The following is a 26,091-nucleotide window of genomic DNA, read 5'->3' as shown; positions in this document are numbered from 1 at the left end:
GTGTGAGCATTTCCATTTCTCTGCATCCTTAATAATGTTGGCTTACTTATTGCAGCCATTATGGTCAGTGTGAAAGGCTATCTCACCCAGGTTATAGTTTGCATTTTTCAATTGCCTAATATTATAAAGCAGCTTTTTATCACATGTTTTATACAAGTTTTTTCTTTTGTATAATAACATCCATTTGTGTCCTTATGGAGTTGTGATGAGTCTATGCTCTGCTGTATTACAGATATAGTTGCAGACATGGCATCCTAGTCTGTGGTGAGTCTTGTCTTTTTCTTCCTAGCATCTTTTGAAGTTCAAAGGTCTTGAATTTTGGTACACTTCAATGTACCAGCTTATCACCATTTACTGCTACAGGTGTTACATTCTTTGCTTGACTTGATATGTCTTAATTTCTTTTTCTTTTGTGAGCATGGGAATTTTCACAAATTTACCTTTCATTTTGCCCACTTAATGCCCTGAATTAAAAATTCCAAGTATTTTCCTCATAAGTACTTTGGGTTTTCTACGTCACTTCTAGCATTTCTTTTCGTATGTGAGAACAGAAATCGTGCAACTCACAGTCATTACTACTCCAATCTAATCACAGGCACGCTGTTCCTTATGCTGGAGAGATTTCCTCAGGGATACAAGGGGCATTTGTGTTATTTCTTCCCATCATATTTTGAGAAAGACACTTCCTAGTTAGTATAAGCAAAGAGAAAGATGTGCCCTAGATGGGAAAGGATCGTAAGACCAAAACATACCCAAAATTGTAGGCCTTTGTGTTAAACATAAGACATTAAAATGTGACTGTTATAATGAAAAGGGAACCAATTTCTGTTAAACATAAGACATTAAAATGTGACTGTTATAATGAAAAAGGAACCAATTTGTTCTAGATTGAAGCAGACGACATTTTTCTTCTCTTAATACCACCTCTATGCTGAGCTTGGGACATGTTAAAATCACTGGTCCTTTTAACGGACTTTCCTCTAACTACATCCCCCCAATTCTCTGTGTGTACAAGTGTTGGAGGCCAGCTCTGCATTTGTCTTTCTGAAGACTGACTTCATCATATCTAGCCCATCATTTTTAATATTGTATTAATAATTTCATACAATGTATTTTGATCATATTCATCCCCACTCCTCCCAGACACACTCCTCACCTCCCTAGCCCACTCCCAACTTTGTGCCTTAAAAAAAATAATCCACTGAATCCATTTTGTGCTGCCCATGGGCATGGGGCATCATTTTTAATTGAGTACCTTAAATAATTGTGTGTGGTGGTGTTTGTGTGTGTGGTGTATGTGTGTAATGGTGTAGGGGTATGTGGCGCGCGTGTGTGTGTGTTTGTATATGTGTGTGTGCATGCACATGTGTGGCATGTGTGTGTATGGTGTGTAGGTCCACATGTCATTCAGATGTACACTGTCTGCCTTATTTTTGTTGATAGGGTCTCACTTACTGAATGAACTTAGAACTCACCATTTCAGTCATACTGGCCGACCAGTGAGTTTCTGGGATCCTCTGTTTCCACCTCTACTCCAACACACACATATGTATGCACACACTATCCACTGCTGGGATTACAGGCTTGTGTCACCGGTACCCAGATTTTACATGGCTGCTGAGGATTTGAACTTGGGTCTTCATGCTTGGCCAGTACAAGAGCATTTTACCCACTGAGCCATCTCTCTGGCCCCACAAGAAATAATCTTAAAGCTGACTTTATTCTCTTGCCATTAGTGAAGATAGTAACAGGAATAGTAGATTGGATGATTACCTGTTCATTCATGGAGTCATTCAAATGTTTCTTAAAGAATTATTGAAATCTTATATGTGCCTGGTTCTGAAAATAAAAGAAGGAACAAGAAAGGTGTGCTTTCTAACTCTGACAAACATGTGCGTGAGAAATCCGTGGGATATATGTGGTGGGCATTAAGGTGGAGCATAGCAGAGTAGGAGCTCAGCTGAGCAGCTTCTTCTTACTCATCCCAGTCCTGAGGCTGGGAATGCATAGCACATGGACTAACGTCAATTCCTGATCAGGAGTTACTAGCCATTAGCTAGACAGATGTAAAAGGGTTATCATCTAGGTAGGCTCAATGGGTTGCCTGGGTGGGGAGGAGAAAGGGTCAACACAGTCTCAGAGTACCTAGAAAGCGAGCATTGCTCTCCGCAGCTTGTTGTTAGTGTACTTGGGGAGAGACACAGAACATCAAAGCATTGAGAGAGGAAGCTAGAGGAGAAGGCATGGTCAAGGTCAAGACAGGCCAGCAAGGAGCCATGACTCCCTATAGGGAGGCAGGCAGTCATGATCAGGTTGTTCTCTGGGAAGTTCAGACTCCATGGGGAAAAGAAAGGATGGGTCAGGTATTCTGGGTTTTCTTTCCTTTGTAGATGCTAAGTGTCAGGCCCATCTATCCTTGAGCTCCCATCTCCCTGACACCCAGCAAGGCCGTCTGTGGCACAGATAATGGCATTCGCCTTCCTATGTTTGGCAGGTGTTACATCACTCTCACTCAGTCCCTGCACTTGACCATGAGTGGGGCTCCAGCGGGACCTGCAGGGACAGGCAAGACAGAGACCACCAAGGACCTGGGCCGAGCACTGGGCATCATGGTCTATGTGTTTAACTGCTCGGAGCAGATGGACTACAAGGTACAAATTCACTCCACTTCTGGAGAGACTGGGACCTGGGTGGTAGCTGAGATCAGATACATGCCTTATCCATTCTTTGTTGGTCCCACTCCCCCAGGAGATTCAGAGTCCAGAGAGGAGGTTTCTCCTTACATTTTTTTCTTTTTTTGCTGTTTTTAAAATTTTATAATTTGATTTAATTTTACATATCAGCCACGGATTCCCCTATCCTTCCTCCTCCCACTCCCACCCCCCAGCCCACCTCCCCATTCCCACCTCCTCCAGGGCAAGGACTCCCCATGGATACCATCTCCTTACTTTTTCACAGTAGTCTTAAGGATGCTTTAACCCTTTTTGGCCTCCTTCTGTTGACATCTTCTGTAACCCAGAGGCACAGCCCCAAACCTTCTGACTCTACTAATGAACTTTGTGAACAAATGAATTATTTGACATGGGTAGATTAGTAGACATGGTCGCCTTTCTTCTGTCGTATGTAAAATGATGCTGCTGAACAAATCCCAAAGTCCTTAATTTACTGATGGGTCAGGAAGGGCAGAAAGGCTCATGAATAGCTGTGATGGGAACACTTGTCTCCAAGTGACAGATTTATCTGAGCTCCTCTATACGGCAGGCATTCTCCTAGGATAGTATACAAGGGCATGTGAGACTTCTGTAAACAGGAGGGACTAGTCACTGCTCACTATAAGAGACACCCACAGACAGGCAGTACAAAGTCCATGCACTTAAATCTAGAATCTAGCCCTTTTCCAACAGCCAGTATGCTCCAGGTTGTGTCATGGAGAAAAGCCAGAGAAACAAAAGGCCCAGGAGGTCACTTCCAGCTACAGACATTCTGCTCACAAATGAATAAAAGCTCATTTTAAAGATGTGTAATAGCAACTTGCCCTGCTGCCTCCATACTGGTGTTTCCTCATAGTATATGTTTTTAATAAGATGCCTTATGCTTCTCTTGTAAGCAGAGAAAACAGATAATGTCAAAGTTTTGCAGTAGAAAAAAAAAGGTTACATAAAAAAAATCAAATAAAATTTAATGTTAGAAAATGCATTTAATGTAGAAATAATTTTAGAGATTGCAGGTACTGAACTGTGATTTTTTTAGGTGACCCTAATTTTCTAGAGCTGGGCTGGTTTGCTTTAGTATAAAACCTTTCTGTGTAAAAGAGTCCTGTGAAGCCATGTTTCGCTGTGGCAAACAGAGGGGGCATCCAGACCTGAATCCAGTCCTTCCCTGAGCCATCACCTCTAAATTTGAGTGCACCTGTTTTTATTGATGAATACACTATGGTAATGTTTCTTTTCAAGGATGGAATGTGATTTTTTTTCCTCTTTAAGGAAATAAACTCTGCCTTAAGGATTATTTTGAGCTTCTAGATTCTTCTATAGTTTTATTATTATTATTCTATAGTTAATTATTGACAGCATTGCTGAAGTAAGTAAGTCTCCCATGGTGAACATTCTGGAAGATACAAGTCATTTGGATGTAGAAGTCATGTATTTTCATGGCAGAAAATCAGCAGACTTCTTCCAAGTCAAACCAAACACAGCAAATAGGAAGAGAAGAGTTGACTCCAGGGCCAGCGATTGCAAAGATCATTTATCACAATTCTTTCAAAGTTAAATAATTGTCCCTAACCCCACCTATTCCTTTGAAAGAACAAGGTAGGAGAGCATTTGTCCTTGGCTCGCCTGGGCTTTAAGAAAAGTTGCAGTCTTTGAGTCCAGGCCAAACACAGACTAGCGCAATACTAATAGAAGGAGTCTAATAACACCCCAGAATAATGGCGTTCATTTCCTAAGCCCCAAAATCACTCTAAAAAGACAGCCTGGCTAAACTGTTTCTGCAAGCCTTTCTCCTTTACTGTCCAGCTGTTCAGAAACTATATTTTATCATGAAACACTCCAGAAACAAAGAGGGTAGGTTTATTGGTTACTGCCATTGCTCAGAATGTGTATGGTATTTCAGAAAGATACCAAAGTAAATAATGTTTTACCCTGCAGAACTGCAGCTGGAGATGCTTCAAAAGTGGCTACAAGGAAGTTCCCACCAGGGAGTGTCCTAGGACACCCCAAGATAGGACTGCTTAGGATTCCAAAGAAAGAAACACAAAAGATAAGGTGTCACTCAGTGGAAGAATGCCCACTTAGCATGCAGAAATCCACAGGGCCCTGGGTTTGAGCTCCAGCACCCAAAGGAGCCCAAGAGGTGGAGGAAGGAAGGAGAGAGGGAAGGAGGAAAGATGGATGGACGGACAACTAGGTGCTAAGGGGAATCAGTGCAAAGCACTTAGTAGAGGAATATGTAAAGTACTGGGGCTTATCTCTGAAGATGAGGCTAGGATAGTCTGTCTAGGAATGTCCTCAGCCAGAAGGACATATGTGTCTCTCATATGAGTTTTAAGGAATTTCTTTCAGAACAGGGGCCAGTTTCTTTAAGAGGTTTGGGAAACAGCCTAAATGTCTTTACCAGTGTCTAGGAATATTCAAGACTCCTGTTTAGAGTCAAGACTACCGGGAAAACCTACAGCCAAGAGTGGTCAAGGGACTATAATTCTCAGTGAGGACACAGAAGGAAAATGGGAGGGCTCTGGGGGTCCCTATGGATGGTGTAGATGATTAGATAGATAGAGCAGTTAGATCAATAATTGAAATTGATATATACACAGAGAGATACATAGATCAAACATAGACCAATCTCTATGGAGGAACAAGATGTTTATGGAATAATTAGTAGAACTAATTTTTGCTGAAATACTACAATCTTAGGCATGTATGAGTAACGTACAAACTCTAGGCCCTAGACTATTCCAGAACAGGGGGACAGACACAACGGTTTCTGGTGAGAAAACACAGTGAGGAGCTCCTGAGACCCAAGGCTGCTTGAGTCCTGGGATATGGCTCTTTAACACAACCTGATCCTTAGCCTGGCTTTGAAGCCAGGGCCTAGTTCTAAGCAGCCAGCATCCCTACTCCGGCCCTTGTCAGCTTCACCCCTGGGCTTTTCTCCCAGAGTCTGGCTGGAGTGAAGAGAGAAAGGACTGGGAACCAGGCATAGCTGTCACACATCTGGATGTGTCTGCTGTGACACTAACACTAATAGATTCTGTTTGCATTTCTCCAGAGTAGAGACTAGAACCAAGCATAGCATGGTGACCAGGTAGCTTTAGGGAGCATTGGGAGACGTGGGGAGGGTGACGGGGATAAAGTACAGATGTCAGAGGCCATGGGACCTTCTAGTGGTGGGCCACAGAAAGACCTGCAGACTTTAGAACAGCAGGGAGGCATAACATGAGAGGAGGCCGTTACCGGGAGCCATGTGAGCTGGCCGTCGGAGGGGAGACTGGAGAGAACTTCGAAGCACTTTGGACGGGAAGAGAGAAAACCCAAGTGCCAGGACAGTGAAGAAGGGAAAGAGAAAACAAGAGGCTTAAGGGAAGCAAAGCTGAATGATGATCTAGGAAACAAGGGGACGTAGTGGGTTTACAAGGCAAAGAGGCATTGGAGGGGAGGACTAGGGCTGTAGGTAGTGTCCCCATGCACTTCTGTCCCAGGAATTCCATCAGGACACAAGCCCACTCAGCTCCATGAACACAGGTGCAGAGTCTGGGTGCTCCTAGAGCAGCAGAGGAATGTGGGAGAAAGGAAAAGTAGAAAGCCTACAAGGCTAGCCAATGTCGCGAGACACAGCCAGTTAACACTGAGGAGTCCTGTGAGTCTTGCCAGGGATAGGATTTGACAAGCTGAGTTCACCATCATCAGAATAAAGCCACAGAGCTTATTAGAACGCTGCCATAGAGCTGAAATAGGTAAAACGACAAAGAGAAACTGTGTGCACAGGGTCGTTTAAGGGTGGTTTTTATGTGCAGGGTTTGCACATGGACTGTCAGCCAGGGTTTCAACGACACAGTGTCCTGGAATAATTGTAGTTGGGATTTATCGTGGTTAGCAACAGCCTGGCCCTGAGGTAATGATGGTCGTGCCCCTGTCAGAAATGGCTCAGTAAAACCACCTGTCCTAAGCTGGCACCCACATTCTGCAGCCAGGACTTGTTAAGATGAGCTCCTTCTGATGAGATAATGGTCTGCTTTGGCGGCAGAAGTGACCTTGCAAGCCCAACCTGCTCAGAGGCAAAAGCAGCTTCGTGGCGAGGCTGGCTCAGCACAGCCATTGATGACAGCCCGGCATCCACACTTCATGTTACAGCAGCGATACTTTCCCCTAGTCCTTGATACAGAGGCCACTGTGGAAACACCCCGTGGCTCTGAAGCTCAGAGCATTCAGAATGATTTCTGAACCTCAGGAGGCTCAGCTTCCTGTAAGAGTTACGACTGTTTCTCAAGACTCCCTCAGCTTCCCATGTTATTTTCTTCCACTTCTTCCTTCCGGCCTCCATAGCTCATGCTTTTCCTTTTCCAGAATGTCCATTTTAATATGGATTCTGGTGAGTCCACATTTGTTCCCACCTTCACCCACATCCTAGTGCCGGCTCTAATTACACGTGGGGTATCTGATATAGAGGGTCTTCCCCCACCTTGGGAGGATCCTGCTACTCTTCTGGCCATATTCCTCACTCCATCTCTAATATGGAAATCCTGCTTGTTTGTGCCCTTACTTCCCCAGAGCAAATCAGTCATCCACATGGATTTTGCCTCAGCATCCTCCACATTCAGCCTTTTGCCATGACCTATTCTTTATTCTAGCTTTTAGTCTAGAAGCTTGGCCTCATGGCCAGGTGATGTCACTGCTTAGCCAATAACACCAAGAGATGTGCACAATGAGGAAGCTGGTTGATGTAAGTTCTGCTACTGGTCCTCAGAGAATAATGGGATTGGGTCAAGTATCTACTTACTGAAATTCTCTTTAAGGTTTTACGTATTATCTACAATTCATAAAAAGGATACATGACTTTAAAACCACTGTTAGGCATAAGATTGGGCTCCTGAATTTCTAAGTTAGGATTTGTCGTGCTTAATTGGTTGATATAGACACATACACACCTACATGCACATACATACATTCAAAGGATGATGTGTGGTGGATGGATGGGTAGATAGATGATAGATAGATAGATAGATAGATAGATAGATAGATAGATAGATAGATATAGATAGATAGACAGACAATCTCAATCTATAGGAATATTTGAGAATAAAAACACATACATTTATTAGAAGGATGATATATGGGTGGATGGATGGATAGATGATAGATAGATAGATAGATAGATAGATAGATAGATAGATAGATAGATAGATAGATAGATAGATAGATGACAGACAGTCTCAACCTATAGGAATATTTGAGAATAAAACTCAATGCCTAGAATCACCTCACCCTCCTGGAGACATCCCTAACTACCGACTCTCAAGTTGCGGTAGCACCCCATTCTGACTCCAGTGTACCTCTCTGTAGCATGAATCTTAAAGAGTTTTATTAATAAAATCAAACCTGAGGCCAGTTATTGGAGTGAAATGCTGGAAGATCAGAGAGACAGAACAAGTCACAGATAACCTCACCTGGCCAACTTCTCAGCTGGTCTTGTTTCTCAGACTGGATGCTTCTGTGTCCTCATCCCAATAGCTCTCAGCTAAACTGTACTGCTCAAAACCTAAAAGCTTAGCCAGCTAAAAGCTTAACCAGCCACATGCTGCTTGCTTCTGGTCTTCACGCCTTATATATCTTTCCTTTCTACCATCACTCCCTGGGATTAAAGGCTCGCTTTCTGAGATTAAAGGTGTGTGTCACCATGCCTGGCTGTTCCCAATGTGGCCTTGAACTCACAGAGATCCAGAGGGATTTCTACCTCTGGAGTGCTAGGATTAAAGATGTGAGTGCCACCATTTTCTAGCCTTTGCATCTAGTGCCTGTTCTGTCTCTGATCCAAGATAAGTTTATTAGGGTGCACGATATTTGGGGGAACACAATACCACTACACCTCTCCTTCTGTTTGATATGTATGTTGTCATCATCTTTTCTCCTCACAAGAATGTCAGCCCTAGAAAGGTCTTTCTTTTCCATCCTGTGGACTATTGAGTGCCCATGTCCCAGAACATTCTCTAGCAGACAGTACCTGCTCAATTAATATTTGTTAGATGAATAGATGAGAAGAAAGACGTGGTTTTTTTTTGTTTTTTACTTTATCTTATTAATAGTTTACTTTATAGAGCATTTCCAAATTTGGGGAATAATTGGCACATAGCACCGCAATGTACTCTCCCTTCTTCCCACATAGTTTCTGCTATTATTTGGTTTTTTTTTTTTTTTTTTTTTTTTTTTTTTGGTTTTTTCGAGACAGGGTTTCTCTGTGTAGCTTTGCGCCTTTCCTGGAACTCACTTGGTAGCCCAGGCTGGCCTCGAACTCACAGAGATCCGCCTGCCTCTGCCTCCCGAGTGCTGGGATTAAAGGCGTGCGCCACCACCGCCCGGCAGTTTCTGCTATTATTAAATATAGGTGTGCTGGGTAGTTTTATGTCAACTTGACACAGATAGAGTCATCAGAAAGAAGGAAGACTCGACTGAGAAAATACCTCCATAAGATAAGGCTATAGGCAAGCCCATAGGACATTCTCTTAATTAGTGATTGATGTGGGAGGACCTAGTCCATTGTGTGTGGGCCACTCCTGGGATGGTGGTCCTGGGTGCTATAAGAAAGCAGGCTGTACAAGCCATGAGAGAAAATCAGTAAGCAGCACTCCTCCATGGCCTCTGCATCAGCTCCTGCCTCCAGATTCCTGACCTGCTTGAGTTCCTGTCCTGACTTCCTCCCATGATAGAGAGTGATGTGGAAGTATAAGCCAAATAAATCCTTTCTTCCCCAATTAGCTGTTGGTCGTGGTGTTATATCACAGGGGTAGTAACTCTAACTAAGACAATAGGTTAGTGTAGCACATCCAGTGCCAATATGCTGTTCTAAACTAAAATCCAAGACTGTGTTGGAATTCACTGTTTGGAAGAACAGTTGAGTATATAGTTCTACGGGTTTAGGAAAGTGTATAATGTCATCTACCCAATGTCACAGTACCACCTGCAGTAGTTTCTCCACCCTAGCATTGCCTCTGCTCCTGGCAACTGCTGATCGTTTCACTTCTCCTTTGTTCACATTTTCCAAATGAGTTTGAGTATTCTGGGGTTTAATGCGACGTGGGATGTATTTTCCCTCCCTCTTTAAACTCTGCCCTACATCCAACCTTGCCTAGGTAGATGTCTGACTGATTCTGACAAAATGTTGCCTTAATCATCGTCTCTCATGCAAACCTCTAAAGACTCCTTGTAATAATTCAAGGCTTTCTGCTACTAAGACTTTCTTTAGTGATCAATTTTCCATCCCAAATGGTACCTTTACTTTTCTCTGGGCACATCGTTATTTTGCTCATTTTTCTTCCATAATCTTTCATCCTCCTGGAAAGCCTCCCCCTCTCCTTGTCACACAGACATGAGCAAGTGCTGCAGAGTATTCTGAAGCACCTTGTTCTGAGAGCTAGGTACTTGGGCTTCTGCCTGCCTCCCTTTGTTTTCTCACTATGCCCATTTTGTTGGAGTATATTCTGAGAAAAATCAGAGGTTACATGAGGAAAAGGGAATCTCAGCCATGTAACAAATGAGTCTTGTTGCAGACATTTAAAGTGTGTACGTGCATGTGTGTGCATGTGTGTGTGGAGGGAGAGAGAAACAGACAGATAGGGACAGAAACAGAGAAGTAGAAAGACACACAGAGAGATATTCTTTCATACACTAGGCTAATTCATGCTCTACTACTGACCTACCCTTGCAGCCCACTAGTATATATTTATAACCTGGCTGAGGTAGGTTATGGAATGTAGTGTTTCCCCAGCTTTCTTGACAACAAAATCCTTTTCTCAAGGAAGACCTGGTGTTCCACAAACTCCATCTTGCAATGTGCAAAAAGGGTGTTCTGCCATCCCATCTTCATTGAGCACACTGCAATACTATGATTCATTCCTTTCTGGTCTCTGTGACCATGTGATCTGTAATATTTCCTGGAACTAATACTTTTATAATAGTGATTCTCTTTCATTTGTATACCTTATTGCCAACACCCTCCTAAAAGTTTTCAGAGGATCTGTATCTAGCATGGCTCAAGGACACTACAAGAAAACCCACAGAATCAACTAACCTGGGCTTTAGGTTACAGAGACTCACAGAGACTGAACTGACAACCAGGGCCCTCTGCATATATGTTACAATTGTGTATCTTGGTACCACAGGAATGTGGGACTCCTAAAAGTGGGAGCAGGTGCTGTCTCTGACTCTGTCACCTGCTTTAGGAACCCTTTTCTCCTACCAGGTTGCCTTGCCCAGTCTTAATAGGAGAGGAGGTGCCTAGTCTTAGGGCAACTTGATATACCATGGCTGGTTGATATCCATGGGAGGACTGCTCTTTCCTGAAGAGAAATGGATGAGGGGGAGGAGGAGGGGGAGGAGGAAGGAAGGAAGGAAGGAAGGAAGGAAGGAAGGAAGGAAGGAAGGAAGGGAGGAGGAGGGGAGGAGGAGGAAGTGGAGGGTGGGGGGAGGAAGAAGGGAGGTGGGAAGAAAGGATTGGGAGGAGAGGAGGGAGGTGAAACTGGGTTTGGGATGTACAAACAAACAAACAAACAAACATACAAATAGAATGCCTTCTGGATATGTGTCAGGACTCCCACAAATGCATCACCCCAGCGTTTTAAGGGCACCACCTAGCCAATGGCCTCCAGTGCCTGCTCCTTACCACTGATGCTTAGCTTCCTAGATCCCCTTTGATGCCAGAGTTCCTTTTCATTTTTGGATAGAAATACATTCTTCCCTTTGAAATTCTTTCCTTGCTCTCTTTTGGCAAGATTTGCCCATAGTTTGTTTCTGTGACTGTTGTCCATTCCGGACATTTCCAGCTCCACATCATCTGGGAAACCTGAGTGGCTGGGCATGGATTGAAGACACAGCATTACCTTTCCATTAGGGTATGCCAGAGCCTGAGCAGAAGCCTGTTTGTCTATGTGGCCTAAGAAAAGCTATCTTTTATTCATTTTCTGGGGCTTCGAAAGCTACAGAATACTCAGGAAGAAACCCTGATGGCATCTTAAAGGGATTTTTCACTACAGCATCTTGGAAAGCCTGTTTGATTCCAATGACATGTGTTGGTTGTCACCCATCACCTTCAAAAACTAAATTGTTCTTGAAATTACAATGCAAGTTTCAGGGGACCAGACGGGTCTATACTAAAGAAACTGGGAAGTGACCTGTGGACATGACTCTAAGACAGTGTCATCATTTGATCCTTACATGTTTCCTTGCAGTCCTGTGGCAACATCTACAAAGGCCTGGCTCAGACTGGCGCCTGGGGCTGTTTTGACGAGTTTAACCGAATCTCTGTGGAGGTCTTGTCGGTGGTGGCTGTACAGGTATGGGTCAGCAGGGGGCGGGGGGCCTTGCAGTTTTCATGGCTGGTCCTGTGGAAGTCTACAGCCTGTTGTTTTCATACTTCAGCCACATTTCCCCCTCTACTGGCCATTCCATCCCCCTTTCTCCATCCTTACAGTAAGTGTCCCTCTATTACCCACCAAAGCATATCCTATTCTAACCAGGAGAGTCTCTTTCTCTGTGTGTAAAACAGGGACATAAATTATCTATCCTACCCACTTCATAAAGGGGCACAAAGGATCAGCCAAGGCGGTGGATCCCAGCTGCTCAGAAACATCATGCACCTTGGCTGTAAACCAAGGCTCCAGCCTCAGCTCTTACATTTGCTATAGAAGTCTGGAAGCAAGTTGTTCCACATCTCTCAGCCTAATCCACTGTTTTATGGCTAAGGCTGTGGTGTCACTGGGCTTGAGTGAATGGAGGTGCCCCACTGAAAAAGATACGATTCCTGACTTCAAAGATGTCTTGAGTTTCTGAGATAGGTGTGAATACTTTCACTGTTCTAGAAGTGATCATAATATCCATACTGTAGAATAAAACTTTGAAAGCTGTTATTTTAAAGCCAATCCCTAAATGCTGGCTGGAGAGGGTTTGAATTGGGGTCAGGAACCCATGGACAAAGAGAGGACAGAAGGAGGAGAAGCAGAGAGTGAATTCCTTTGCTAAGTCTCTTGTACCAGACACTCTTCCCATCACCCCTCATCCTCCAGTGGCTCTTCTGTTATAACTATTATTATTTTTTTAAAGATTTATTTATTTATTTATTATGTATACAGTGTTTGTCTGCATATACACCTGCAGGCCAGAAGAGGGCACCAGATCTCATTACAGATGGTTGTGAGCCACCATGTGGTTGCTGGGAATTGAACTCAGGACCTCTGGAAGAACAGCCAGTGCTCTTAACCGCTGAGCCATCTCTCCAGACCTATAACTATTATTTTATATGGAGAAAAACATAGCAGGGAAGAAAAGGGACTTGTCCAAGGTACAGTGTTACAAAGTGACAAGGGGATGGATTTGAACCCAGTTCCTCCATCCACATCATCAATGTATTTGTATGAACGGCCAGAGAAGCAAGCTCAAACCAAATAAAGATAACTCTAAATGCCTTCTGGTGCAGGTGACAAGGAGCCCCGAGGACTCTGAAGGAGAGTTAGCCTGTGTTTGGCAGTAGTTTTAAAGAGCTGGGTAAAGGGAAAATCCTTGCCTGAGATCAAGGCAGAGGACTCGCCCAGCTACAAAGGCTGCAGTAGCCTTGCACCTCCCCATCTCCTTTGCCAGGCCCTTTCCCTTTGCCCCACCCTATAAGCAGAACATGCTCACTTTCCACCAAGGGGTAACGGGTGGCAGCGATCCTCTTCCTCCCTAGTGCCCCATGGCAAAGCCTCTACAGAGTGCTGTATGCAAGGAGGGGATCGGACAATGCTGTGCTTTCTGCTCTGAGTCTGTGTCCACACACCACATGGTCAAACACAGTGGACGCTTCCTCTCTTTTGGTTTATTTCCAAAGCATTATGCACATAGAATTATTCAAGGGGGAAAAAAGAATGAAGGAAGAGCAGAGGAGAGGAAGAGGGGGAGGGGAAAGGAGAGGAAAGGGACGGAAAAGAAAGAGGGGGAGGGGGAAAGAGGATGGAAGGAGAGGAGAGTGAAAGGGAGTGTGGGGGGAGGGGGAGTCTATCAGAGTGTTTCTGATCTGGTCCCTGCATATCTGTGGAATTCTTTCAGCCCCAAAGCAATATGGAAAACACCCAACGGGGCCAAGTTTTTTCTTTTTCTTTGGCAAGAGCATGGAGCGGAGGGAGGGTTGGCACAATGGGCGTGGGATGGAACATCACCAGGCAGGTCACCCATGTGGGAGAAACTGGCCAAGGCAGCATTGTCCCCTGCACCGGACTGGGTGCCCTGGCAGGAGCCAGCCTCTGTCTACAGAACCTCCAGCTGTCACCCCCTCATCTGGCATGCTGTCCCTGTCACTGGAGGCTAAATGTGGAGCTTTGAGCAGAGAGCTGGAGCAACCGCCGAGCTGGGAAGGGGTAGGGCCCTATACCAGCTGCTATTCCATAGCACCCACCCCTGGGCTTCAGCTGCCACTGGGAGCCAGGGGCTCTCAGGGGGCTCTCGGGGGCCTGTCATGTGCCTGCGCCATAGTGGCCAGTCCTTTTGGCTCTCTTATGATGAAGGCTGCTCCACAAACACTGACGCTTGTCCCAGCTGTCCCTTAGCAAAGATTCCCCAGAACAAGATGCAGTTTCCCCTTCCTAAGATTTGCTCTTCTCAGAAGGAATTCATGATGGTCGGGGGAGTGAGGCCCAAGCAGTAATCTAAACACTCCCTTGCACCGACGACATCATGATCTGCCTTGGCTTGGTAAGTTGATTATGAAAATCTCTGTCCTCTCGCATTGGCATGACTTGACAGGGCCTAGGGAGGAAGTATTTCCATCCAGAAACTGGAGCTGGGGATGTGGGCCAATGGTAGAGTGCTTGCCTAACAGGCACAAGATCCCAGGTTTAATCCCTATAAACTGTTCCTCCCTAAACCTACAGTTCATGGCACTGACTCATTCTGCACATAAAGACCTTTTTTCTCTGGAAAGTCAATGGTTCATCATTTATCAACACACCTCTGCCTTTTATAGATGGGAGTCTGGTGTTACCTAGACTGAAACTGAATATTTATATTTTTGTAGTATTATATTAGTCTTTTTCTGTGGTTATAATGAAACACCTGAAGTTGGATTGCCTATAAAGAAAATGGGTTTTTGGCCCACATTCCTGGACTTTCAAAGACACACATCTGGCAATGACTTCTTGCTGTCAAACCATACAATTCAATCATGAGCTATACCCGATGACCTTGTCTAAACATAGCTACCTCCCAAAAGTTGAATCTCTAGGCACCATAGCTGGATCAAGTTTCCACCCTCTCGGTGTCTCATAATGAGGATTTAATTCAATATATGAACCCCTGGAAACAAACTGAAACCATGTCCACACTACAGCAGAAATTGCACATGTCTTCTGGCTGTTTCCACACTTGGGTGGTCACATCACAATCTGGAACCATAGTGCCATAGCATCTCTCTGTGAACTGTGGGGACAGATCCCTTCCTGAGTTGTGGAATAAACAAACCCTCCTCAGAACACTGGTTCCAGCCCATGAGTGGCTGTGATAATCTGGGTAGAAGCTGTCTCCCCACCACCACCACCACCACCACCACACCACCCCCACCCCCCCGCAGTGCCCACTGGAAATGGTTCCATTTCCTTCCATTGCTCCATGGAAGCTTCTCTTCCTATCTCTCCCACTGCAGGCATCTGTCTTCTGATCCCCTTGCCCACTGTCCTATTATTTCCACTTCCCTGTATGCCTTCCTCCGATCTCCACATTTGTGATTTCTGTGTCCTCTCCTCTGGCTATTTGCCATGGTGTTAGAGGACATCTCCTATCCTCACCAGCCAGGCATTGCTGTTCCTGATTCCACTGAAGTCCAGAACCATTCATTATGCATAATTCCATTGATGGGTGTCTCAGGGAGATGGTTTGTGCTAGGGACTTGCCACAGACTATCTTCCTCTGTGTCCCAAGGCATTTCTCTCAGCATGCTCCACAGAGAGATCATTGAGCTAGTCACCATTCTTTCATTACAACAATTTTTTTCTAAAACATTTAAATTAAGGACCTATAGATCATAGGTGCTCAAGTGTCAGAGTGATGATACTGGTAATGGCCATGGTAATGATGGTGATGAGGGGGGTAACTGACGATAATGCAATGGTAGTGGTAGTGATGGTGATGGTGTTTGTTATGGTAATGATGAAGATAATGATGAAATTGGTAATGATTTTAGAGGTAGCATTTATTAGTGTTGATGCTGATGGTAATGATGATGGATGATGATGATAGTGGTATCCACGATGAGGATGAGCATGGCACTGGTGGTGATAATGATATTGGTGGTGATGATGATGAAAGTGATGATGTTTTAGTGGTAGTGCCAGCAATGAGGCAAGTGATGGTGGTGGTGGAAGTGATAATGAAGGTGATGGAGTTCATGGTGGTGGTGACAGTGATGAGGAGGAGGAGGATGGAGGTGATGATGGTAGTTATAGCAGTGGTGATAATGATGTTGAAGGTCATGGTGGTGAGGATAATGATGGTGGAGGTGATTATGAAGTCATAATGGTTACAATGGTAGTGATGATGAGGATGGTGGTGATGATGATGAGGAGGGCATGTGATTACAATGGTAGTGATGATGAGGGTGGTGATGATGATGATGACTATGGCAATGATGATGAGGACATAATGGTTACAATGGTAGTCATGATGGAGGTGGTGGTGGTAGTAGGGATGATTGTTATCCTTGTCATTTTAACACAACAGGAAATAGTTGGAAATAGATGGTGTGACCCATGGGACATGGGTAAAGGTCCATACCTGCCTTGCATGGGTCTGTACTATCTACACCCTCACTTATCCTAGCTGAACCATCCCCAGGTTATCTTACCAACTCTAACCATGTACTAGCTGTTGAGAGGGTGCCCATCAGCTGTTGTCCACTTCTTGGGAGTCAGAAAATGGAAGGTCCTTATTTGGAAAGGTCAAGACAGGGCTTCTCCCCTTTTGTTCCTAGAATTGAGTAAAATAAGTTCAACTTGGAATTCTCTGATGCTGCCACATTCCGGTCTAGGGACACACCCATACAAGACAGTCGGGAGGAAACGGTCTGACAACAGTTCAGGCAGAACTGGGGCTGGTAACATTTAAAATCATATAAGCATCCAAGGAGAAAATTGTGCTTAATTATTCACACAGTAATCCTGGCTGGCATATTGGTTTGGAAGCTGCACCAGCTGCTGACAATCCTCTGCTGCTGTCCCCTCCCTCTCCTCTCCTCACCCTTCTGTGCTTCTCGTCCCAGGAACTTCCGTAGAAGTGATTAGGCTCCAGTGTTTACATTGCTGGATATTTTCAATGTCTCTGTCAGGTTGGTCAAGCAGAATTGCATACCCATTGGGGAAAAACCTCAGTGTGGCAATTGCAAGAGAAATTACCTTCTATTTTTAAAAAGCATTATACCACTTAATTCTTTTTTTCAGAATCTCCTCCTTGCTGGCTCAGTCAGTGCTCTAGACCTTGGATTATCTGAGCCTTGGGAAATATCCCACCAAGGTAAAAACACATCACCTTGAACCTATAGTCCCTGCCTTCCCCCCATATTCTTTGGTGTCCCCACTACTTGTGGTACAGGCACTGACAGGGGCTGGGCTGAGACATGAAGCAGCTGAGCAGCATGCCAAGCCAGGCATGGCAACAAACACCTAAAATCCCAGCTAAGACTGTGAGTTTGAGGCCAGCCTGAACAACATAGTGAGACTCTGTCCCAACAAAACAAATAAATAACAGTCAGAAGATGTATTAACAAGGGACTTACGATGTGGTTCCAAGGACTCCAGGCAAGGAACAAATGCTCTAGTCTCAGAGCCAAGAGAATGTCCCAAGTTGCACCCTCTTTAGAGGAGCTGACTCTAAAAGAACTCAGAACTGTGACAAAATGCACAAAGTGGTGATTGGGTTGTACTTCTGAAAGCCACAGGCTCCAGCCTACCATTACTGTGGAATCCAGACAGTGATACATGAAATCTGGGCAAAGGTGTCATAAAAGAATGACCGGAGAATGGGCTACATCTTTAGACTGGAAGGAGTAAAGGGGTGGGGAGAAAAAACTGAGAATGTTCGCACAGATTGGGCTAGTCCGTGACCTCCTTAAATTGTATCACCTGCAAAAAGATAGGAACATTCACACATGTTGTCCACTACAGCAGATTTAAGGCCTGAGTGGGAGGACACAGGACAGAACCATCTGAGAGTGCCAGCTTCCAGGTTAGGAAAGGTTTGTTGCAAAGGTTTGTCCTGTGTGGTGTACAGTATCAACCTACTTGGTGCCTACAGCACCCTTCTCTCCATGCTGCAAGAATGTCTCTGGATGTCAAATACTCCTATGGGGAATGGGTGAAAATGGTCCCAGTTGAGAACTATGCATCTTCAAAGCTTTACCTTTCTGTTTCTTTAATGGGCAATAGGCACTTCTTTTCTCGTTGTATAGGAAATATTTCTGATGTATAATAAACTTTCATTTCAGAGTGAAGCAAAGGACATATATGTAAACACAAGTAAACCTTGCAGCAACTATCACCTAAGTGACACCTTGGCATCCTAGTAGTGACTCATTGTGGTGGGCATATAACAACCACACTGCCTAGCAAGTTCTCAGAATATGTCGGGACATATTATTAGTTAACTAATGTCAGACTGGATTGGATGAGGCCATGCTCAACCAGCATCATGCCCCTTCTGGGAGAAGTGACTGAATACACATGCTTTGTTTCCTGCTTGGTTTTAAGACTTGAACTGTCCCACTTGGCAAATGTTCATTTTCACCCGCACTTTTTTTTCTGTTATCTTTATTTTGAGCCAATTTTAGGTTAATATGAAAGTTTCAAAAACAGAACAGTTTCTATTTGTCTCTCCCTTAGTTTCCCCTGATGCTCACTTATAAACAGAATGGTTTCTTAACCACCTTCTGCCTCACTTCCACCTCTAGAAAATTAGGGTCTAAGACCACCCATCTCAGTCTCCATAGAACTGAGTGGGAAGCTTTCTGGAGAATGTTCAAAATAGTGCTTGGTACTGGTCAAATGCTTCAAAAATATTAGACATGCTTTATTATTATTCATTATTCCTGGTGGCTTTAAAATCTCCAGAAGTGATGCAACTTTAGATATGTGTGTGTGGAATTGAGTTGTGGGCCTCCACCTAGCAAGACTTGCATTTAATCCTCACCATTTCTGTGTATCTCTATTCCTCTTTGGCATCCCCAACCCTCTGGTCTTTATCCAGCCCCCTGGACCCTGGTTACCATCACATCCCCGTGGTTTCTCCCAAGAATCTCAGTTTCTGCAGTAAGGGAGTCATAGCCAGTGGTGCCCTGTTTGGCACAAAGCAGGCTAGGAGAAGCACCTGACAGCATCAAGGCTCCAGCATCCTCCACATCCCCCAGCCTGCTCAGTTATTTCCCTCAAGAGCCCCCCTACAGAATTATACACAAAAGCACAGATGCCTCCAATCCAAAGTACGTCATAAATTCCTGCTGAGTGTGGGCTTTCTGGGCTTCAGTGTTTGGGTAGAGAGTGCTGAGTCAGAACAAACAGCAGGAGGGTCCTAGGCTCTAGCTTTGGCCTTTGCCCAAAGGTAGCACAACATCTTGTAAACGCTAATTAAACTTGCCTCCCTGTCCCTAGCCAAGAAAGTGCTCTGTATATTTTACAGATTTAGGGACTGGGAAGAAAGGAAGGATGCAAAGAGCTTTCACATGCCACCCAGCTTGCAGATAGAGAGGGTAGCAAGGCTGAGCAGGGCTGGGCATGAATCAGCAGAGTTCTGCCTGGGTGGCCAGCATGCAGGGTGCTGGAGGCTGGCTCTGCCTGGATGGCATTGGTATTCTGCACATAGAGAGAAGTCTCAGGTTCTCTCTAATTGCTGTGAGCTCAAATACATTCAGTCATTAGAACTTCGCTGCAGAAGAGCAGAATTCTAATTGCAGAACTGTCACATATCCTGACAATATTGTCCCCTTCCCATTCTCTCCCACCTTCACACACACACACACACACACACACACACACACACACATGCACGCGCGCCCTATCCCTCCATAGCCCTTGGCAGAACTGGGCTACCCTTGGCTTTTCTAGCCGCCATACTTGACAGACATAATCTAGGCTCATTTAAAACCCTGCACTGGTTCCAGCATCAGGGTTTGCTTCCAAGAACCACATGAGGCTATAGATTTCCAGAGACATTGTGGGGCCTGGCTGAGCAAAGCCAGCCTGCTGGTGTGTGCCTTTTGTCTTCTTCTATACTATAGCTGATCATTTTTACATGTATTTCAAAGCAGAGTGTGAAAATCATATACAGTTGAGCTCCATTTCTGTCTCCTTTCTCACTTCTGTAAGAGTTAATCCAGAATGGAGTTCAGACCAGTTTACACTAGTTAGATCAGGGTTGATGGAGGTGACCTGGAAATAATAGAAAGGAGACCGACCTCTACAGAAGCAGGTTGACCTTTAATCAGAACAATGAAAGGCAGCAGTCTGACTGTGTGCTGAAGTATGGGGCTGGGAGGGGGTGTGGGGGGAGGCTTGGGGGTTTTACAGGGCAGAAACTGGAACTTTGGGGAAACACATTTCCATCCACAGGTCAGTTCCCCCAAAGCCTCAAAACTGTAAATACCAACAGGTCCCATGCTGGCCCATTTATCAGGGCTGGTATCAATATGTCAACCTTCCTGTCCAGAGTTGCTCAGCTCACCTGAAGATTTGGGGTTATCAGTCCTTTAACAATGCTTCAGCTAATATAGTCCTCTGGCTTCATCAGAGGCATCTGGGAAGTGGAATCTCCTTGAAAATGACCCTTTTCAAACCTTAGCTTACCTGTGCCATTCTGGCGCATGCCACCCCTTCTCATAGTCTGGACTCTCCAAACTGTGAGGGAAGCATCATTCAGATTCCACCTGCTGGTAATGTCACTCTGGACATGCAATCTGGGGAGAGATGGGGGGGCGGGGATGGCTTAAGCTAAGACAATAAACACAGCTGCAGGAACAATGCTCATATTCAAAAGTTCCACGCATGCTGCTGGTTTGTTTTTTTTTGGGGGGGGGTGTTTTGTTGTTGTTGTTGTTGTTGTTGTTGTTGTTGTTGTTTTTCTGTGTGGATTTCATTATCCTTAGAACAAGCTTCGGAGGATGGGGGGGTCAGGTGCTGGCATTCTTCCCATGGTGCAGTGGCCAACAGCACATGCTCAAGAATCCCCAGGCATGGATTCGAATCCTGCTGCTTCAGAGTGGGGTGCTTTGATTGTGGGCAAATGACTTCACCTCTCTGAGCATCTGTTTTATCATAGTGAAGTGGAGGCAACGAGTTGAAGTGTTCCCTCCATCTATCCTGATGAGGTCTGAATGGCTTTCTGTGCATAAAAAATACTCAGAGCTAAGAATAATGCCCAGGGCACAGGATTGGCATGTGCAATGGATTTGATCCCGAGCACCCCACCTCTCTCTCTCTCTCTCTCTCTCTCTCTCTCTCTCTCTCTCTCTCTCTCTCTCTCTCTCTCTCTCTCTCTCACACACACACACACACACACACACACACACACACACACACACTAGCACTAGCACTAGCACTAGTGTTACTTTGTGTGCAACTACAAGGAACCTAGATTCCAAATGAAAAAATTCACCAATTTCCTGACCACTCCCATCCGAGTAGCCACAGGGTGCCAAATGTTGATGTGGACAGCCAGATTCCTTTCAGACACTTACTTAGTACCCATCAGCAAAGGCTCCAGGATGCAGGCACCATTGCCTGTCCTTTAATGCAGGGGACCGCAGGACAATTGCCTGTGCTGTGTCTGGATTTCCAGCTTTAGCTACTGCCCACCACTGGAATGCTGGGAGTCCTTTTCCTCTGATCCTCCACCAGGTGAAAAGCATCCAGGATGCGATCAGAGACAGGAAGCAGAGGTTCAGCTTCCTTGGGGAGGAGATTAGCCTGGATCCTTCAGTGGGCATCTTCATCACCATGAACCCTGGCTATGCTGGCCGCACAGAACTGCCAGAGAACCTCAAGGCCCTCTTCAGGTGAGTAGCAGTATGTCTCCACACACGGACTCACAAAGAGGAGTTTCTTGTATTTTCCTACTGAAAGTCTAGTTTATATATTAGAGAAAAATCACAACATTTAGAGAATAGATTTTTTTTTACCCATTGACACTCCATTGGAGAAAAATGACTTCTCTTTGCCATCAGGTATCAGTTGTAAACAGCCTCTTGATTATGGGCGGGACCCTGTGTCATTCAGTCTATCCAGGCTGGAACCCAGTCTGGCTTGAACCTGTGAGGTCTTGTGTATGCTGCCAATTGTCTCTAGGGGAGGGGAAAACATGATCAAAATATATGTATGATAGATTTCATAAAATGTATAATGCTTTAAATTTAAAAAAGCAGATTTTTAAAGATCTACTTTTACTATAATGGCAGCATCAGTAAAATCATTTTTTTTTTTTTTTTTACTTTTTTTGGTTTTTCGAGACAGGGTTTCTCTGTGTAGTTTTGTGCCTTTCCTGGAACTCACTTTGTAGACCAGGCTGGCCTCGAACTCACAGAGATCTGCCTGCCTCTGCCTCCCCAGTGCTGGGATTAAAGGTGTGTGCCACCACTGCCCGGCAGTAAAATCATTCTTGGCTCAACTGTGGATCATTCAGTTACATATGTATAGATTAATTTTATTTTATGTACTTGCAATGTACATTTGTGACTTGTGTACAAATTCATTATTTATTTTTTATCCCCTAGCCTATCATAAATATTTTCTCTTATTGGGTATTTTTTAATAAATCTCATTCCATGGCTACATATTTTTTCTATCAAGTACATGGTCTATGGTGTAATTAACTAGCCCCTCATGGCTGAATATTAAGAGTATTTCTAGCATTTAAAATAAATTCATACATAATTCTGTAATGTACATTTTTTTGTATATAAATCTTTTCTCTGTATGCATGATTATTTTGTTTGGCTCGCTTCCCAGAGCGGAATTATGGAGTTAACGAGCAGGAACATTTTTAAGGCTTTTGATACACATTGCCAAATTACTTTCTAAAAAGCTCAGTGTCAAATTACATCCTGGTAAAGACACGTAGAAACACCTCTTTTATTTCACCCTTGCCACCCTTGCGTATGGCAATGTTTTTAGATCTTTATGTATATATTTTATAAGGAAACACAAATGTCTTTCCTAGCAAGAGCTAGAGTTTGCAATCTTTTTTTTAAGACAAGAGAAGTTGGCCCAACACCTAAAGGATGTTTCCTGCTTTTGCATCTTCTGCTTATTAAACTTTTTCCTAGGAGAGATAGTGGGAAGTGTGACAATATTATCTGTCTCGTTTGGCAGCTGGGTTGCAGTGCCCTCTCCAGGAGAGGTGGAGTCAACACTGTGTGATAGCCAGTCAGGCTGCCAGGCAGGCCCTGGCTGTCTCACTCTCTCCTGGACTTGGGGGTTTTGTTTTTTGTTTGCTTACTGCCTTGATTTAAAAAAAAAAAAAAAAAAAAGGGTCCCCACTGTGCAGCCCAGGCTGGCTTGGGCCCTGTGATCCTGTTTGCCTCAGCCTCCTGAGTGCTGGGACTGTGGGACACATCTGGCCCAGCCTCTGACTTCAAAGTCATTCCTGTGGTAGCAACTCTCTGTGTCATATGAATGTTGGTGTGTCCTCACTCAAGCAATTCCTACTTGAACCAAAAACCATTGAAACATGAGCAGAGCACTGACTGCAGTGTTGACTGTTTACCCAGAGTATTAGGTAAGGTATGTGCGACAGACACAGTAGGAACTGTTCCTCATGTTTTCTTCCTAAATTTAAAGTAATCTTAGTCTGGGCTATGTGCAATAGCAAACTGCTGTAGACTAGCTCATCTAAACAATAGACACTTCTCAGGATGCTTGAAACCAGACATCCAAGGTCAGAGGGCCAGATGGTCAAGTTCTGGGATGGCTCACTTCCAAGTTACAGGGGATGGTTACCTCATGGTATATTCTTCTGTGGCAGGGAGCCAGCAAGCTTATTCTCGGACTTTATCCTCTTCCTGAGGCCTCATTCTCATGACCTTCACCTCCTGATCCCATCACACTAGGTCTTTCCATAAAAATTTTAGGGGTATACAATCATTTAGACTCTGGCAGTGTGTACTACACTCATAAAAGAAAGTTGGGAAAAAATAAGAACGATATTTTGGAGTTATCTATTTTTATTTGAGGTGTATGAGTTTGCCTGCACATATGTATGTGTGCCACATGCTTGCTTGCTACTCATGGAGGCCAGAAAGGGACATTGTATCTTCTGGGACTAGAGTGACAGGTGGTTGTTTGTGGCCATGTGGGAGCTTGGAACCAAATCTAAGTCCTTTGTCAGAATAGCAAGTGATCTTAAGCACCAGACCCATCTCTCCAGTCCTGCGAAAGATATTTTTAAAGCATTAAGATGAACATCTATTTTACACTTAATTCTCACAAAGGCCCTATGACATAGATTCTATTAGATTCCCCCATGTGCTGTGAGATGACAGTTGGAGTCCCTGGTTAATAAACAGCAGATATGGTGTTTGAACCAAGAGTCTGGGTTCATCACAGTCCAGTCCTGTTACCTAGAGGCAATCTTGTAACCACTTGACATTTTTCTTCCCATACTGTGTTAGCATTCATTTTTCAAAGCTGGGAACTGGCCATATTGTTTAATATACTGCTTTCATTAATTAATATTTTCCCATGCCACTTACTAATCTTCCTTCTGCAGCATCATTTTTCACAGCTGCATTAAATTCTGTTGATATCCTCATGTTCAGACTGCCAAATAATTTCGAGAATTTAAATATTTGGTGGCTCCTTCGATTCTGAGTGCAGTATAAAACATTTCAAAGGACAATATGTACTTGAATTATTCTGAAAAATAAATGTTATCAATACAGGGAAAATGCAATTAAAGAGACGTAACGGGCTGGGGAAATAGCTCAGCCAGTAAAGTGCTTGCCAGGCAAACACAAGGATGTGTGTTCAGTCTAGTTTTTCAAAACTGGGTGTGGTGTCAGGCTTTTGTCATCCCTGTGATGGGGAGAAGGACACAGGTATCTTTCTGGGGTTTGCTGGCCAGCTGGCCTACCTGAATCAGTGAGTTGCAAGCCAGTGAGATGCATTGTCTCAACAAGCTGGGTGGCTTCTGAGGAACAACCTTCAAGTTTATCTTTTGGCACACTCACACACACATACACACATAATTTAACAACAATAAGTTCCCGTAACATACCAAATAAATAAAGTTTTAACAAATCATATATATGTGTGTGTGTATACACATACATACATACATACACACACATACATACACACCACACACACACACATACATACACACACACACAGATATATATATATACATATATATATGTATATATATATAGCCAGAGAGAGGAAAACCACAGTAAATCCTTACATAGAGATGAAAATCTCTCAGATCTTCTGCTTTTTTGTGTATGCTATCTTGTGTCAAGATGGTGCTGATTGGTACCTACCTGATACTTAGCATTGGAAACTTAAATATTTTTTTATACAAATGAGTGCAAAATAAACCATGGATATCCAGAGGACATCCCCACCTTGAGAAGATGGAGCAGGGAAATGCTCTGCTTCCAGCAAACACCCAGGGAGAGGCTCCATTCTCCAATCTTAGCTCCTAGCCTATTTTAGACAATTTGTTGCATTAACCATTGCCTTGCCTGAGGCACATTGACCCCCAAGATAGGAGACCTGAGCTGTAGCTTCAACTCAGCCCCCTCCTGCTGATATTACTCATCACTTTGGGTAGGAGGCTCGCTCCCTTTATCCTTAGTTAACCATCTCAGATTTGGAAGTGTGAGATGAAATGGTTACAACAGTCCTTCTGTGAGCTTTTGGCCTGGAAGGCAGCTCTTTGTGTGATTGCAGCCAACATCCCTTGTCCTGCAATCTCCCCTTCAAGTGAGTTTCCCAGCCTCTGTCTCTCTGCCTCAGGCCTTGCGCAATGGTAGTTCCCGACTTCGAGCTGATCTGTGAGATTATGCTGGTAGCAGAAGGATTCACTGAAGCCCGACTGCTGGCCAGGAAGTTCATCACCCTATACCAGCTGTGCAAAGAACTTCTCTCCAAACAGGTAGGATCTCTCTGGAGGCTGAGGACCAAGCACCCACCACGCTGTGGCCCAACTCAAAACCAATGAACTAGAGCTTTCTTACAGAGTCTGGGCTGATAAGCCATAATAAAAGCTCTAAGTTTTTCAATAAGACTTGGTCTTCAGCTTTCAACTCAGCACTCTTTCAAAGTCTTTTGAGATCCAAATTATTTTTTAAATAGTTAATAACCTTTCTCAGACAAGTGTC

The 26,091-nt window shown here is 44.2% G+C and overlaps 1 protein-coding gene across 2 annotated transcripts in view; it reads left to right on the top strand.

The window, feature by feature from the left end:
• The window catches only part of Dnah9 (dynein axonemal heavy chain 9), a 356,165-nt gene that overhangs the window by 106,693 nt on the left and 223,381 nt on the right, over positions 1-26,091 (top strand). For both annotated transcript variants that reach the window (XM_006973518.4, XM_076542621.1), the window contains 4 exons: positions 2,495-2,651; positions 11,939-12,043; positions 21,611-21,768; positions 25,727-25,865. In XM_006973518.4, the coding sequence (XP_006973580.1) occupies positions 2,495-2,651; positions 11,939-12,043; positions 21,611-21,768; positions 25,727-25,865 (559 nt within the window). The remainder of the gene's footprint in view (positions 1-2,494; positions 2,652-11,938; positions 12,044-21,610; positions 21,769-25,726; positions 25,866-26,091) is intronic.

This window comes from Peromyscus maniculatus, chromosome 8 (genome assembly GCF_049852395.1).
Source record: "Peromyscus maniculatus bairdii isolate BWxNUB_F1_BW_parent chromosome 8, HU_Pman_BW_mat_3.1, whole genome shotgun sequence".
Classification (NCBI taxonomy): Eukaryota; Metazoa; Chordata; class Mammalia; order Rodentia; family Cricetidae; genus Peromyscus; species Peromyscus maniculatus.
Note: the sequence above shows the minus strand (reverse complement) of the source record. Positions and strands in the feature narration are given on the sequence as shown.